This window comes from Aythya ferina (assembly GCF_964211825.1).
Source record: "Aythya ferina genome assembly, chromosome: 5".
NCBI classification, from domain to species: Eukaryota; Metazoa; Chordata; class Aves; order Anseriformes; family Anatidae; genus Aythya; species Aythya ferina.
In genome coordinates this window covers 1108529-1125910 of record NC_140301.1, presented here as the reverse complement: position 1 = coordinate 1125910, position 17382 = coordinate 1108529, and the positions used below count along the sequence as shown (strand labels likewise).

Sequence of the window (17382 nt, the reverse complement as noted above, 5' to 3'; positions counted from 1 at the left end):
GTAATGTCATCGGTAGGAGAAATTTACCTGCTTAATGCCTTTGCTTTGCTCTCTCCTAATGCTCTGCTGGAGCATAGAGGAATATATCCACGGTGCAACTGTAGTCTGTCATTACAACAGGAGACGAGTTCAAAGACATATTTGGCAGTACATGGAGATGTTTTTTAAAAATGTACTGGATTTTCCAGAGGCTGCTTGCTTTCCACAGATTTTATGCATGTGCCGTAAAAAGAGGGGGACCTCCATTCATGTTACAGGTCTGCATCCTTGTTTGACAGATAAATCTCAATTGCTTTATCAGGAGTGAGGGGAGACAGTCCGTGGATATTTTCAGAGTTTCTATATGTATTTTCCATCTTGTATGGTTGTTCATACAGATTTCTTTCGAAGTTGCATTGTATAAACAATATAATGTTATATAATGCTATTCTTTAAGGTGAGTCTTTCATTATGTTGTTTTGTGCAGCCATTTTTCCGTCTTTTAAGTACCATCATTGTGTGCAATATGAGTTTAGTAAAAAGAAACATGCTGTATTTCAAGCAGCTGCTTTGTACAGTTCTTGAGTTGCAAGCTCATACTCAGAACCACAACAATATCAACATACAATTTAAAGTAATTTTGTGGTCTTTTGGATCATTCCTCTCTGAATTCAAAAGACTACCAATATATCCAAGTTAGACACATGTAAGCATCAAAATACACGTACAGTTTAAAGAGGTTTGAACATTGTAGTTATGCAATGCTTTAATATTAAACATGAGGGGAAAAAAATACTGTTGTAGTCGTAGTTAAAACTGTTTCCTTAAAAAATAAACAATAGAAAGCAAACTGTCATCCAGAATTTTTCTTCTGCAAATGAGCATTACTTAAACAGTCATAATTCCTTTAAAAATGAACTTAATTTTGCCTATGAGAACAAACAGAAATGAAACCACCTACTGAGAAATTCTATTTTGCTAATTTTTATCTATTCTAATGCAAATAGTGGTTTTAATCCCCTTAACTCATCCATCATGCATGACAGGTCAGCCAGCTCATTGTCTGTGTGTTTGAAGGATTCCTGTCCAAATCAGACTTTTTGTCAGTAGTGCTGGGCAAAAATCTTCTTGTTTCTGAACTTATGTCACTGAAAAACTGCGGCTACCTTGGAAAACAAGGTACAGGGTCTTCACAGATAGGTTATTGAGAGTTCCTATCATAGCAAGGGGGAAAAAAAAAAAAGAATGTCAGATTAAGGACATCTAGGTTTTTATGTAATCTACTAAACATCTGTAGCTGATCCAGATAGATGGCAAAGGTCAAGTTTGGAGATTTTTTTCATGTGGGGATTTCTTTGTAAAGAAACAGCCTAAAATTGCTGTTTGTTTTGAAATGCATTTTTGATTGCAGTTAAATACTGTTTACAGCAAGTAGAAAATAATATAATTATAAAGGAGCAAAATATTTCCATATATTTTTGTAGCATTTTAATTAAACAAGGCTTAGAGTAAATTATAAAACCTTCTTTTGTGACAACCGACACTGACAATATATTAATTAATGAATATTCAGAGAGATCTCTGGATCACTCTTCTTTCTCTTTGAAATATGGTTTGCCTGTGGTTTGAAAAACTCAGAAGAAGAAAATTAATAAACATAGTTTTTATGGAATATTTCCCAGTGTGAAGACCTGCCAAACAGAATCCAATGCATTGCATTAGTGTCAGGGAAGAGTTTTGAAGCAGATGTGTATATGGCTCACTTTTATTGTTTTGTTTAAAACTGAGGCTGAGATAAAACCAAAAGGTTAGGACTCAACATGATAAGAGTTCCATGCTACCATTAGGTCATTTCCCTTTTGCTGTGTAATTTAAGTTGTGGTATTGCTTCAGTCTGGGATCCTTTTGTTGTTGTTGTTTTTATTACAATACACAAAAAGTTCTTTTCTTTGGGAGTATCATTATGATGTAACTTCAATGAGTCATTGTAATTGTTAGCTTATTAGCATCCAAAAGGATTATTTTGGTTATTTTCTTCTTGGATCTTTTCTTTTCCCCATCCTCTTGGGCAACCTGGTTACAGTACACTTTGCAAGCAGTTAATTTGTGTATAATACTACTTAAGTAGCTTATTGTAATCTGGTGCATCCACCACTCGGGCAGCCCTTGTAACCTCTTTTTGGAACCTAAGGTCTTTGTCTCATCCCAGTCCAATCTGGAGATGACTGCTTTCCTTTGTGGTCCCTATCCAAATGGAGAGCCAGAGACTTCAAGTGGGAAGGTCTCAGTGCAGGAGTTAAGCAATGAGCTCAAGCAGGTAACAGGCACTTGGTCAGTTTTCATTGGCCCCAGCCCTACTCCTGCAGCACTGGGGGACTGTGGGGACCTGCCTGTGTCGTCAGCTCTCCAGCAAGTGCCCATGCAGAGAGGCAGAAGCCAGTGTTTGATGCGGGTCTGGGGCCAAAGGTTTGTGCTGCAAACCAAGAGAGATACAGCTCCCATTCTCTCCCACAGGGCCAGAGGAGCTGACTCCTGCCTTACATTCCCATTACCGAAGGCTGTCTAAACTGAGAGGTCCCACAGATTTGCAGATTTGGGCTAGTGAATGGTAAATTCCCTAAAAAGGTGTCTCATCTTTACTTTGAGGCATTGCATATACTTACACTGCTGCTTAAAGAGAAAGAGGAAAAAAAAAAAAAAAAAAAGGCAGAGAGGGATCAAGGAATGGTTTGCGTTGGCTCATTTGGCAATTAAAAATACATAAGTGAAAGAATTGCTGTGAACTTGCCCAAAGGGCTATAATAAATAACGTCCTGCATAACTAGTACATAAATGTGCTTTATGGTTTTGAATGAAATGACTGTGTTTGTTTTTAGGGTTGTTGGTTGTTGCTTTTTTTTTTTTTTTTTAGAAATATAACAGTTGGAATGCAAATAGGCTTATGTTTCTGTAATTGTGGTAAACATATTTTAAAGATTGCTGTTTGATTAACTGTAAATATTACCAGTTCAGAGGTTAAATACTGTTGTTGAAGTCACTCAGGGAAATCCAGCAGAAGTGTAAATATGGCAGAAAAAGCTAAACAATATGGCAAAGGAATATTTGCTGACTTAAGAGTGCAGGATCAACACCAATATTTTTCCAGTGATGCTAAACCTCTTGTAACTGCTAAATTGGATTTGTAGTTGAATGAAGTATCAGCTGCTGTGGGATGAGCCCATAAAGGCAGGACGGCTGGCCTTTTGTAGGCAGGGCTTAGAGGACGATTGATATGTTTTAGCACTTTTGGGATTATTGTGATTAGGAGGAAGCCATTCTGAATGATAGAGAAAAGGGTGTAAAAAACACAGTTCACAGCTGGTAAGCAGCATGTGTTTGCTATAAGGAGAGGTCACGACTAGTTGATCCTGCTGGTTCTGGCATTGATTGACAGTAAAGAAAACTTGATATTATGAAGCAGACCCTTCTTTTTTCTTCTCCTTTTCTTCTCCTTTTTTTTTTCTTTTTTTTTTTTTTCCCCTTAAATAAATGTTGTGTCTGTTGTGTAAAGCTGAAGTATTTTCAAAATCTGGAATGCTCACAGGTTGCAAGTTAAAATGTTCAGAGACACAGCTGCAAACATGAGTTGTTGAAATGTCATCTAGAAATGAGTATTCAACCCAGAGCTGTAAGGACACTAAACAGGAGTTACAGAAAATTAGCTCTGGTGTTTCTGTTTGCCTTTTTCATTCATATTAATCTTAACTAAAACCCCCCTTTGTCGTTTAGTAGAAAATTTATGCTAAGTAAGTGGAAATTTCAAGTTCACCAAACTTGTTGACTATTTATGCATCTGCTATATCTAAGATACTTGGCAAGGAATAAAGGAATAATATGTGTAAAACAAATGCTAGCATCAGGAAAACATTGTAATCATTTTATTTTTATTAAACACCTGCCCCAGAAAACATGCAGGCTATTTCATCTTATCTCCTCAACCCACTTGGAAATGTAGCTCATTTAGCTGACGGCTTTTTTTTTTTTTTTTTTTTTTTTTAAGGAACCATCCAAAAACTCGCAAATGCACATTTAAATAGTTGAATCTCTGACTCTTTTTAGTGGGGCTGTACCTCTTTCAAAATTTGAGTTTAGCATACCACACAGGAAAGAACACAAGCTTGCCAACTCCCGCTGAGCGTTTTTTCAAGCCTGTGAAAAGAATGAATTATTCAGCAGTAAGCATGCTTACAGCTGGCCATTTGGGAGCTTTGATGTGCGAATCAGGCGGTTGCATGAATGCCCTTATTGTCATGTTATGTGTACACAGTGTGTGAATTATTGAAAATAGTGAGGCCTGAGCCTCATCTGGTAGAGATTACAGTGCAGGCATGCTGGGTGAAGGTCTGTAATTGAAAATCCCCAGATGCTGTTTATTTGGCCTGTGTCACGTGGCCTTGTGCAGAAAACTTGTCTGAACAAAATGCTGCCCGCCTGGGAAGCACCACCCAGCCCCCTCCGAAGCCCTGGTGAAACCCAGGGTGCGGGCGACTTAAACACCTGCCCATAATATTTTTAAAAGCTTAAATTAGATTTGCCTATAACGTTTAAATAGAGGATGCCTTACTTAGGGGTTTAAACTGCTTAGCCAGTTGTTGACTTACAGAGCTCTTTAATCTACAAGAGGCTTTTTGTTAGCCTATTTAGCTTTCAAGCATCTTCAGAAAGCGGCACTGGCAAATTTTGGGCGAGCTCTCCCAAGGTGGCTATTCTGCTGGCAAAATGGAGCAGGAAAGCACCAGGGCCAAGGATGGCAGCAGAGCAGCTTGGCCACACTGGGGGCCCTGCAGCCGCCTCCCAATGCAGGAAAAACTCCAAATCAGCCCACGTCCCCCTGATGGCACCCATACACAGACCCTGTGACTAGCTAGGATGTCCGTCCAGCCTGTGCTGAACAGCTGAGACAAGAGGGACTTGGTGCCACTCGTGGTGTGCACATGGGCTGCCCAGCCACTTGCCCCAAGCATGGCAAACTCGCCAGTGGGCTCCTAAAGGAGCCAAACTTCCACCAGCTCTCAGGTTGGGCATCCAGGAATGTGGGCAGCACTTGGTGGCCAGCTTCAGGCAGAGGCGACTGGAGATGGAGTTTACCAAAGCTGCTAAGCTTTGCCGTGGTGAAAATAACATCACAAAGATGACCTGGGAGAAGTTTTACAAGATGTTTTATAAGAAATTCGGCATACAGGTCTGTATCCAGGCTTTGTGCGAAGCATAATAAATATACCCATTTCAAGCCACAGTCTCACAGAATTTGGAGAAATTCACCTATATTTGAAAAAAATAGGCTTTTCTGCTTAGTCATTACTAGATTTTTTTTGTTGAGTATGGAAACTGTTTAAAATTAGCTGTTCACTTTCAATTTACTAACCAAGTTAATTTTCTGTCCTTGTCTATTTTTATCACATTTGGATGGTGCTTATTACTGGGAGTCTGGGGCGAGGGGGGCAGTGGTTTAATTTGTATTATTAATGTTCTAAATAAAGCCATCCGCCTGCCACACAAGCTGCTGTCCCTGCAGGGCCATGATGCCCCTGCCTGTCTGTCCAGCTGCTGGCTGGGGCCTGCACCCAGAGGAGAGGTCCTGGCGTGGCTGGGGCCACATCCACAGCTCACACAGGTCCCAGCAGAGCTGCCTGTGGTGGCCTAGCGGTGCACTGAAGGGGGCACTTAGGAGCCTTGCAGACTTTTTTGTGGGGGCTGATGGTGAGCTTCTTTAAAGTGTTGTTGGAAATAGCGTTAGTGGGGGAGGTTTCCCCACACAAGGACCCTCTGTTAGAGCAACAACTGCCTCCCGGGGGGGTGGGCGGCAGCCACCCCACTCTGCAGCTGCTTCTCCATATTTAGGACTAGAAGAGCAGAAATGTCAGTCCTCCTTGCCGCCTGTGAGGTGTCTGGGATCACGGTCCTCTCCCTCCTTCAGAGTGATGGGCACACACTGGGGCAGATAAAGGGAGCCCAGTGGGCCCAGCCATTTCCCCAAGGGGCCCAGGTGGGATTCGCACCACATTGCCTTGTGGACAAAGCCTGGCACTGTTCGGCAGCTAAACCCAGTTTTGCTTTTTGCCGTGACTGAAAAAGATGTTCTGTTGTTTAAAATGGATCTCCCTACCATCAATGCACAGAGAAAAAATGTGTTTTGCAATTGCACTTGTGGTACAGAAGGGTATGACAGATAAAGCCTGAATTTAAAAGAAAAAACAAACTAAGAGAAGCCCATATAAAATACTAGTTGTGGTCCTCTCCTGATCCTTTCAAGATCTTTGGAAAAGATTGCTGTGCTGTGAAGATATTTCATCTGACTGGGCACCTTTCCCACACCTCTCTTTCATACCTGAACCAAAACATTCAAAGTAGGAAACTGTCATAGCAGATGACAAGAAGAAGGAGCTGAACATTTACAGTTCATAAGCCTGACCTCTCCTCTTCTACCAGGCAATTTCCCAGATATATCTGTGACAGGGAGAGAAAGGAAGGGTGTGTATGGAAAGTATTTCCACAGCTGAGCTCTTCCTAGAAAAACGCAGATCTGTTTTTTAATGGGCATTTTTCACCCTAATGCTTCTAGAGGCCAATTAAAGAAGTTCCTTGTACCTCTTTTGTTTCAGACAATTCTCATTGCCAAGAAAAGGAGAGTGTTTTTAGGATTATTCAGCCTTCCTTTCTGTGTCCAGTTCTGGGCTCCCCAGTATAAAAAAGACAGGGATCTACTGGAAAGAGTCCTGTGGATTGCCACAAAGATAATATGGGGCCAGGAGCATCTTCCCTGTGAGGAACGGCTGAGAGACCTGGGTCTGTTCAGCCTGGAGAAAAGAAGACCGAGAGGAGATCTCATCAATGTGTATAAATACCTGAGGTGTGGGAGACAGAGGGATTTGGCCAACCTCTTTTAAGTGGTTTGTGGGGACAGACCAAGGGGCAGTGGCCACAAAATCACAGGATCACAGGAAGTTCCTGCACCAACGTGCAAAAGAACTTCTTCATGGTAAGGGTGACGGAGCACTGGGACAGGCTGTCCAGGGAGGTTGTGGGGTCTCCTTCTCTGGAGATAATCAAGGCTTGTCTGGACGCCTACCTGGGCAACCTGCTCTACGGAACTGGCTTTGGCAGGGCGTTGGACCTGATGATCTCTCGAGGTTCCTTCCAACCCCTACAATTCTGTGATTCCATGATTCCTTTCTCTAAAATCCTCTCTATGTCTTGGTAGGTCTGGAGATAAGATCTTTCCTGTTAGTATCTGTCCCAGCTGGTAAAGAAGAGCATCAGTGTTCGGTAGATAAGATAAAGGCTGTAAGCTTTTAGCAGGGGACATCTCTACCTTGTATATCTCAGGCAGTGCTTATATTAGTGTCTTATGTTTGTGTTTATGGCTTTTTGGTGGTCCAGAACAGGTATTTTGTCTTTTCAGATCATTCTGGCTAGGCAGAAGATATTTATTGAGCCTTGTGAGGCCTGAATATCTTCTGCTCTGGCTATGCTGGGTGCATATTTCTTTTCTGTGTTGCAAACATGGCTGTAAGGAAAACAAAGCTGTTGCCTTGGTCACTTTGCATGGTTTCTTGTAGAGCTCCTCCTCCTTGACACATTATTCCATGCCATGTTGACTCTTCTTGAGCTGAGCTCCAGCTAGACCTCACCTTAAGGGAAGACATCATTTTGCAAAACCATAATCTTGTTAGTCATACCCCTGCCAGGCTGGAGAGTGGCTGGTAAAAACCCCTCTCAATTCAAGTGAGAGCACTTCATGGATGGACTGGGGGCTCAACTGGAGACAGCACTTGACTGATATTTTGAATAATACAGTCTAGACTTTCAGTGCTTGGTGTTTTTTATAAAACTGTTTTCCTGTTAAGTGGCTGCCTGAGATTCTGAGCCTTCTTTTAAAAACAGATTTTTTAGCTCTCTTGACTTGGAAGAACACTGTGAAGCCATGAGAAGGTTTAACTCTTCCTGCCTTGGCTGCAGCTGAGGGCTGCACAGGCCTGCCTTAACGGGTAGGGATGGCTGGAGTGACCTGTGCTGTGACTGTATCCCAAACATGGTCAGTGCAGATTGGGGGATGGAGATGCCAACACATTCTTTACATCACCTTTTAGAGTCACTGGCCTTTCAAAGTCACCAGCTGCTGATAAGGATGACCTTAAGGGACAGTATAGAGTCATGAAAAATACCAAGCCTCTGCCAAAAGATTTTGTAAAACTCTTGCCCAAAGCTTGTTTAGTACTATGTGTCATCATGGCTTGTTGTTTCCTCTTTTGTCTTGTGCTGAGTTCTCAGGCTCTCAATGTCTCCCTCAGTTCCATTTTCCGAACTGTCTGACACTTTCCCATTAAATGGGAAAGTAGAACTTTCCCATTTAATACTGATGAAGGGTAAAGCAGTTTCATTTGTTCATGTGCTCACCTGCAAGTGAATATGCAGTCGTGCCACTATGGGGTAGCTGCTGTTATTGCACAGGAACGCAGGGGGACTGCCATATGTATGAAAATTCACTCACAGTGGACATTAGGCCTCAGAAGCAGCAGGAGTCAAAATCGGTCTCATCCTAATACCTCCATGAAATAAGTGTAGTTGTTATCAGTTGTCTGTACTCAGTTGTTGGTCCTAGAAGTGCTGCTGTTCCCGCTTTTGCAGGGATTTGTTGTAAAGGGTAAAGCAGTGTTTCAATTCTCTACAGATTTGTTCTTCCTTGTTTGAAGTGAACTATTTGGATGACGATGATAATGAAAGTTTGAGAATACTGAGATACAGAAGCTGAGTATTACGTGAGTTTCACCTCATGAACGTGAAGCCCATGGCTCCATGTGGGGACAGGTACCTTCTTGGCACCACACACTGCAGGACTGTTGTCCAGGCAGAAGACAAGGTCTTTTTGTGAAGCTAGGCAACTAGCTGCTCCTTTTGCATGCAGAAAACCCTCATTTGTGTGCAGAAATGTTGGTTGTTTATTAGTGTGCTCGTGCAAAATGTACCTCTTGAATTTTGTCCTGAAGAGGCCTGCTGAACAGCCTCACACCACCATTACCATGGCACATTGTGAGAAGCCTGACACACGATCCAGGCAAACAAAAAGGGACTTGGAGGAAACACAGCTCAGATCTGAGACACATTGATCTTTCTTATTCTAGTACACATTTTACAAAGAATATGTAGAAGAGACAAGAGCCATTGGACGTTATACGAAGGGTGTAAAATAAAGTTCAGAGAGGGAGACAAAATGAAATGGAAGAAAAAAGGAAAATGATGGTCTAGTTAAATTGTGTTCAGTCTTCCAGTCAACAATATACCATTCAGAAGCAGGCATGCTTCATTAAAACTTCATGTTAGTCCCTCACAACATCAGACCCTTTCGAGTTTGAGCCTCTGGCTGGTCTAGTGTCTTTCTGCAGTCACCAGCTATGTACTCATCCACTTCAAAATAACTTGGTGGGTAACAAGTTATTTTCTTAGCCTTCCCATTTTCAGCTTGCTGCTAAATCAGTTTTCTCATTTTTGATGCTTCTCCCCTGTGCTGAGTGCTTCATAAATAGCTTCATAACTTAGGACTTATTGAACAAGTATATTTAAGTTATTACAACATATGGAGAAGTAACATAATATGCAGTGAAAATAAACAGGGCACCACATAAAACTGTTATCTTCCATGTCAGCAGTATAGAGGAAGGAAATTACTTGTAAAGAAAATGTTAGTTTGTATTAAGTAGCATAATGTATGATTGAAGAATCATACACCTGGTGTAGTCAGAAGCTAAACTAGGGGAGCCCAAACATCTTGTCAGCCCCCAGGATGGGAGTGTCTCCAGCCTGAGACCAGCCTGGACACTGGCCAAGGTGTTGCCTCTCTGCCTGTGAACAGCTGCAGGACTTCAATACCAATATTTTGATGGTGTGGTGCTGCTTGTCTCTTACCATGCATTTTTCTTTGTTTCAGGTAGGAATGAATTGATAGCCAGATACATCAAACTTAGAACAGGGAAGACACGAACCAGGAAGCAGGTAAAATAACCCGGTGGGGAAGTATGCATGTCAGTGAATGACAAAACATGGCATTTTGGCTGCAGTGGCTGTCTGTGCTTCAGCTCTGATGAGATGATGTGTTGACTTCACTGTTCTGATTTAATATATGCTTTTAAGACATATATTTAAAACTCCAAATTTCTGTGTTGTGCATCATTTCCTTGACAGTTGGAGGTGCATTTTTTATTAGTCTATGTGTACATGAAGATATTATCCCCTGTATTTGGGGAAAAAAAATCAAAAGTAAAAGTAGAAGCATAAAGCATTGTGCCTTATTTCTCTATATGGACAATTACACAATGGAATCATTATTGTGAGGTGGTGAATAATGGAGCTTCTAAATGTTCAGCCAATTCACCCATATTTTAACATTTATGATTCTTGGATATGAAAGGCAAATGAATAAAAAGTAGGAGGACTGATCCTAATCATACTCTCAGCTCATGGACAGTACTTGCTAAAGGATGAAATAATAATTAAAAAAAAAATACCCTAAGAGCCTTCAGGCTCCTGGTCTGTGACCATGGTAAGATTTCATTCAACAATTCAGAATAAACCTCTAACCAGTCTTAAGTCTTCTTCAGATGATTATCACATAACCATTAACTTATATGACTAAATCCTTTAATTTATAATATCCATGGTGATCAGCAGCCTTACAGAAGGCACACGCTCTGGTGGTGGTTACTAAACCCTTGCGCTGTTTCAAAATGCTTCGCAAATTGCAGAGTCCCCTTGCTTTCTCTAATGTGAAGTGCGAGATTCCCCTCCTCCACCTCCATGTGAGTGATGAAGGGGAAGGCAGAGACTCATATGCTTGCATGCTACACGTGTTTTGTAATGCAGAGAAAGGTGACGCTGAGTCAGCACACATAAGGATGGCCTGCTGCCAACGCTCGTATTCAAAGCATTTTGAGCTGGGTGATATTTTGCCCTGGGTGGTGTCCTTTGTAAATTGGGAAGAAAACATATGTACAAGGGATGAAGAAAGCCATGAGAAAAGAGAGAAACTGTAGTGCGTGGAGAGGGAATAAACAAAAGATTGGCAAAGAAATCTGAAACAAAAGACAAAAGTTGCAAGTTCTACCCTGTTAAGCCCATGTGAACTCTGCTTGTCGGGGGCTACACTGGAGATCTTAAAATTGCATCAGAAGTAGAAACACATACTATGTGGGCTAGATGTTTGGCCAGTATATGCTGGTAGAGCCGCAGTGAAGCCAAGAGGGTTGTGATGGCTTACATATAGTGATGTTCTGCCTCCATACTTATATGTCCCTCTGTAATTTTTCATAAATCACTTTTGACAATTGTCTAGAAAAGTTCAGTTGTCATTATATCTGAGTTTCAACTGAGCAATTAAATGTTATGATTGTGCTTCCTGTATAACCTTTAACACCACTAATATCCCACTGAAAGCAAAACAAGCAAACACGTGTCAAAACTTGGTCTACGTGTTTGACTACAAAATTGCTTATTAAGTAATAGTATAACACTGAATTACTGCAGAGTGGTTCCTGAGCTGTTTCCTGAAGAAGTCCCTGAAAGTGTCCTTCAGGAGCCATGCTCATTTATGTATTATTATTTGCTTCTCTACTAAAAATACAGGCTTTTTTTTTTGTGTGTGTTTGTGTGCTATTGTCATGGAATAGACTTACAGAGGGAGGAAATGAAGCTTTGTTTCTCCTTTTCTTTTGCTTGTGTTGTTTCCCAGACAGGAATTGTAACTTAGGAAAATTGCACACCACCTGGTATGGTATGCCCTGGGACAAATAAGAATAAAAGATTTCTCTAGCAGTTTTTAAACCTTCACACAGGTCTGCAGGATGCTGAGCAGTATTGAGCAATGCTGGACAGCATCATTAAACCCTCAGCATCAATATCATGGATTTCAGCACGTGCCTGAGTAAACAGTAATGTCAGTCAGGGCCCAGACCCTTCACTGCACAGGCAATAACTTCTGGCCCATAACATCTTGTGCAGGACTGACTTTGTACACATTTCTTATCAAAACGCAAAGCGTAATGACAGTGGGCCAAACCTGGACATTGCTTGAACTGGTGCCAAGTTACTGGTCTCTGCTTACGTGAGTGTTTTGCAGGTGGACTTGATGCTGAGATTGCAGAGAAAGGCAGAACAGATTCTGGGACCTGTATTGTGTCAATATTTTACCATTTGGTCCAGAACTTGGGGCATAGCAGTGGGGCCAAAACACAGCCTGAGGCTCCTTGTTGGAACTGCAGAGCACCAGCCTAACTAACGGATGAGACTGCTCACTGCCCTAATGTCTCCAGCCTAGTGTCAGGAGGTCAGGGTGGGTGTCTGCAGCCCTGGCAGACGGGGGGAAACCCTGTGGGCTCCCTGCACCAGAATGCAGGACCCGGCTGTGGATGGGGTCAGTCCCAAAGCACGTGGGCTGCAGCCAGCTGCAAACTGTGTCTTCTCTCTTGTAGCTGAGTGCACAACCTGGTGGGTTCCACTTTTTTTTCCCTTAATGAAATCACTTGAAATCACTGCAGTGATGACCTGTACTGTTAAGCCTCGGTACTAAGAGCTTGGTATCTGGCTGGGAATGTGGTATCTTTAACAGCAGAGCTTACTGAAGATGCAAATAACTGAATCCCCTCAGAAAAGCTTTTTTTTTTTTTTTTTTTTTTTTTTTTTTTTTTTTTTAAGATAAAAATAGATATTTTAAATTTGATTTGCTTTTTGTTTTTTCTTTTTTCTTTTTTCTTTTTTTTTTCCCTATAAACCTGAACAATGTAGGTGTCTAGTCACATACAGGTCTTAGCAAGAAAGAAAGTTCGAGAAATTCAAGCCGCCATTAAGGTACGTTTGGCTTGCCCAGTTGTAGGGGGCTTTTCATCTCCATGGTTACAGGCTTTTCCTTTGTTTCCTCCCTTCCCCTACCCTGCAGGTGTCTAGTCACATTCAGGTTCTTGCCAGAAGGAAATCTCGTGATTTTCATTCCAAGCTGAAGGTATGCGCTTTTCTGCTTTTGGGCTTGTGGTTGCTATGCCTGTCCCTTCCTCCTCCCCGCGGTGATGGACGAGCGCCTGGTGCTGCCGTGCCTGTAACCTCGTTTTCCTGCATGTGGTAGCTGTCTGTGTCTCTTTGTGTTTAATCTCCAATTTCTGCACTAGCATTCACATTAAAAACATTGTTTTAACACTGTCCAGATGCAAAGTGAGCTACTCTTTGTAACACCTCAGCACCTAAACCTGATTTTTAACCTGTTAGTTTATTTTTTGGTTTTGTTTTTTTAACAGTTGAGTGCTAGGGGTGTATTTAAATACACATGGTTTTTAAGCAGTTGTGTAGCTGCTTTTTCCTTTTTTCTTTTTTTTTTTTTTTTTTCCTGAGAGATAATTGGGGTAATTTTTTTCCATTCCCAAATGTTTTTTCTCTGCTTTTGAAATACTATCAAGAATACTTAAATACACTGTACCAGAGAGCACAGCTTATCCCGATTGCTCTAGCTACAAGGTGTTACTGGAGTACAATCTAGTATTACCTGAAGTTACATACTATTTACAAGATTCTCTGATTTTCTTTTAATTTTTTTTTTTAAGTAAAATATTGGCATCTAATCCTTGGAGAGCCTCAGTCAGAGCCCTGTTCAGGGAAAACTCAGTGTGTTTACTTAATCTGACATAATGAAATGTACACGTCCCCATTTTTCCTGGTTTCCATGAAGTATATTCTAAGACTATAAAGAAACTCTTGGAAATGTTTAATGGGGATTTCTTGGATTGCTTGTTTTTTCAAGTTTTCCAGTGGAGACCCTGGGACTCATTTTGTTTTCATACTACTTAAAAGTGGAAGAGGGTGTTTTGCAATTTTTGCTGTAGATTTTTTTTTCTTTTTAATAAAAAGCAAAGGAACTTGTAAATCTTTTACTTCCCTCCTTTTTTCTTTTTTTGATTTTTTTTCCTCAGATGAGAACAAATCATGTTTTTGTTCTAGCTGAAAAGGAAAAATGTTTCAGAAAGTAATTTCACAATGCTAAGTGGTGAGCACTGCAGATGCTTACCACAATCCTGAAACTGCAGTGTATAAATAACAGCCTGGCTGTGTAATAGGCCTTCTTGACAGAAGCACTGGGTTTTTTGTCCGCAGTGGGCAGCATGCTGGCAAGCTTGTATGGCTGTTGGTGGCTGGCTTTTTAGCTGCACTGGCTGAGCAGTTGGGGTTTGTAAAGAACAACTAAGACAACCTAAACATACTGCTTTTTAACCAAGGGTGCAATACTACAGAGATATGTAGCATTTTAAGCTTAAATTGTCAATCCTTGATGCCTAAAATTAAGTACGTGAGTAAGCTGCCTTACTTTCAGACGTGCTCAGCACCAGCAGCTCTCAGGGCGTTTTATAGGACTGTTGAGCACTCACGGCTACAAAAATCAGGAAACCCACCTAGATTCCAAAATGCAGGCTTAGAAGCCTAACAAAATTTTTGGATTTGCTCGTTTAAAATATTTCCTTTTCTCAATGCCAAAAATAAAATATGAAGACATTTTTAAAGCAAAAAATAAATAAACAAAATTCTTAATTGCTGCACCTGCTATCCGACTTTTACTGAAGCTTTCCAAAGGAGAAAGCAGCTAGCTAACCTCTTGTTAGGTTATATTTGAGACATCTAGCCTAGATGGCATTTGGAGTAAATAATGATCCAGAGGGATTTTTCATTTTGAGGAGTTGCCTGAAGAAGGAAAGATATGTTAGGGCAACAAGGTATTTCATAAGACATTCCAATGCTGCTGCCACTTCCCACCCCTCAGTGGGTTGCAGTGCTCCCAAAGCTGAGCAGAGAATAGGGAAGCCGCCGATTTGATGCAAAAAATGTATTGATTCATCAAGAGTCTCCCATATCCACGTCCCTGCTACTCTACAGAAGGTGTTTGCTTCAACAGCTGCTCCGTGGGTACGGAGAGCATGCTAGTGAGAGGTTTGCCAGCCCCTGAACTTGCCGCTCTTCAGGAATCACCAGTGGCAAACACTGCCATGTCCTTCAGCCCATCCTTCTGTCCAGTGGGTCTTAGGCAGTTCATCCTGTCCCTGCTGCCTCCAGGTAGTCATCCTGCCCCCGCAATTTAGCTGCCCCAGGAGTCCCAACACAGCCCATGCAACTCCTCTAGGACCCTTGGCCTGAGAAGTGCCCAGAAATGGCAAGGGAGACAGGTTCTCCCCATCTCCTTCCTCTTTTTCTTGCTGTTCTTGGTCTCAATGAATGAGGTGCCATGGCATGGCATCTACCCTCTTGCATGGGACACTTCCAGAGAAGTTGCAGCCTCCTCCATTTTTTCCCTAAATGGAAGAGCTGAAACTTACATGCAAGAAGGTGCTGTAAAGGAGCTACCTTATCAGGAAGATAGCCCTCACTTTTTTCTTCCTAGGAGCCGCAAGTACTCACTGTAATTGGGAGAAGCTGCTAGTTTTGGACTTGAGAAGGAACCTCATTACTCCAAACATTTTATATAGCACCACTGCCTATAGTTTTCTCATTATTCCTGTATTGAACTATCCATATTTTCCGAAGTCCTTTGAAAACTGCCTGAGAAGGACATCACTGATGTGAAATGAAGTCAAGGTGAATACATGTTGGCATCTGCATATTCTCACTGTTTCATCGGGGACCACTTTGACAGCAGCCCAGACTGCCCCATCAACCCCTCCCCCTGGAAGGTGATGGGCTCTCATCCTCCTGGAGTAGTGCTGCCAGCATTTCCTAGCAAAGGGAAAACCAGGAAGAAGATAGCCAAGGGGAACAACTGCTTCTGACCTGGGCCACTCTCACCATTTTAGCAGTGAGCTATCTCTTACAATTACTCTGTAAAACCCTTGATTGGTGGCTTCCAGGAAAACAACTACTACTGAAAATAACATATGCACTTGATGTCAGATTGTCAGATTTCCCACCCACAGCATGAGGGGAAAGCACCCTGTGGACAAAATCTAGAGATTCTTCATGCCAGTCTGTAACTATGAGTTCAGTCAGCTCTGAGCTGAGGACATCTCTATCTTCTGTGTTTCTTTCTCTTGCCACCAGACCTCCCACCTCTGTACACCTCCCACATGTACACAGGGAAGGTTACTGCAGAGAAGGTTCCCTGGGTGCTGGTGCTGCTTTTGCTGAAATAATTATGATCAGGGATTTGAGGTTTGCAGGGGCATGGCTCAGAGTCCCTTGTTCCCCAGCTGATGTCATTTGCTAGCAGTTTTCCTTGTAATACCATTTCTTATTGATCTTTCTGGATACAGCCAATCCATCTCATTGACCACAGTCCCCGGTCTTTTACTTTGACAAAGGATATAACTAGTTAAGTCTTTTTTTCCAAATACCCGCTGGGTTTAGTTTAGGCCAAGAAATCTTTCTTTCCTGCATTGATCTGAACCCTGCTCATGGAAAGGAGAAGACTTGGCAAATTTTCTTGTGGTTATATTCTGCAAAAATCCAAATGGGTGGAAAGATTTCAGAGCTATCTTCATGGCATTGAATTTATCTATCCATGTCATTGGGTAGAATATGACTGAAGCTTAACTAACAGTTGAAAACTTGCCTGTATGTTATCAAGTTTGCTTGGTCCATTGAAGTCCCTTTTCTTTGAGGACAAGTGCCTAGAGGTGCTCCAGGTGGATAGATCCTTAGCCTGCAAGAAAGAGAAGTTTTACAAGTAAATGCTGTTGTTGCATTTCAGGACCACCAATTGAGAATGTCTCATCAGCCCTTCCAGGGATGTTGTACATTTTAATTTCTTTTACAACAGCAAAACACTCCTGCTTTAAAGATTTTATCTTGATTTTCTGAGGTTATTAAAATCTTCCTGAGGTTAGAGAAATTTCACTTCATGAAAAAGGAAAGAGAGGCTGGGATAAAGCAGTCTTAAGAGACAGACCTGAAAGGCAACTCCTCTTCATGACATTTCCTCTCATGTGGAGACTGGAGAAGGCAAGGCAGAATTTTTACTTTCTAATGTTTTTCCATGTCAAATACACCAGTCTGTAGTGTTAGGTTGCAGCATTTCCCACCTCTGCACTGACAGGGTGCCAAAATTACCTTCAGGAGAAAAGATGTATTGGAAGTTGTGCCTAAACAAAGAGTAAAGGTCTTCACAGCAGGATATACAACTATCTTAGACTTTCATTTCAGATATTTTTTTTCATAGTGCAAGATTAATTAGACAGAGACAAAAAGAAACATTAAAATGCCTGCAGTTCACACATATTACCTGTTTTAAAATCCATTATTCTACATTCCACATTGAGGGATAAAAAGAAAATATTGTTGTCAATTATAAAATGCTAAAGATAGCTCTATACTTTTTAAATGAACAATGATAAAAGCCTTGAAAAATTC

General features: G+C 41.5%; 1 protein-coding gene across 7 annotated transcripts in view; it reads left to right on the top strand.

Moving 5' to 3' along the window:
- TEAD1 (TEA domain transcription factor 1) overlaps positions 1–17382 on the top strand; it is a 159998-nt gene that overhangs the window by 101762 nt on the left and 40854 nt on the right. For 2 of the 7 annotated variants that reach the window (XM_084519843.1, XM_084519842.1), the window contains exons 4-6: positions 9944–10008; positions 12793–12855; positions 12944–13006. In XM_084519843.1, coding sequence (XP_084375969.1) covers positions 9944–10008; positions 12793–12855; positions 12944–13006 — 191 coding nt within the window. The remainder of the gene's footprint in view (positions 1–9943; positions 10009–12792; positions 12856–12943; positions 13007–17382) is intronic. The other 5 variants (XM_084519846.1, XM_084519844.1, XM_084519847.1 and 2 more) reach the window with 3 other exon arrangements.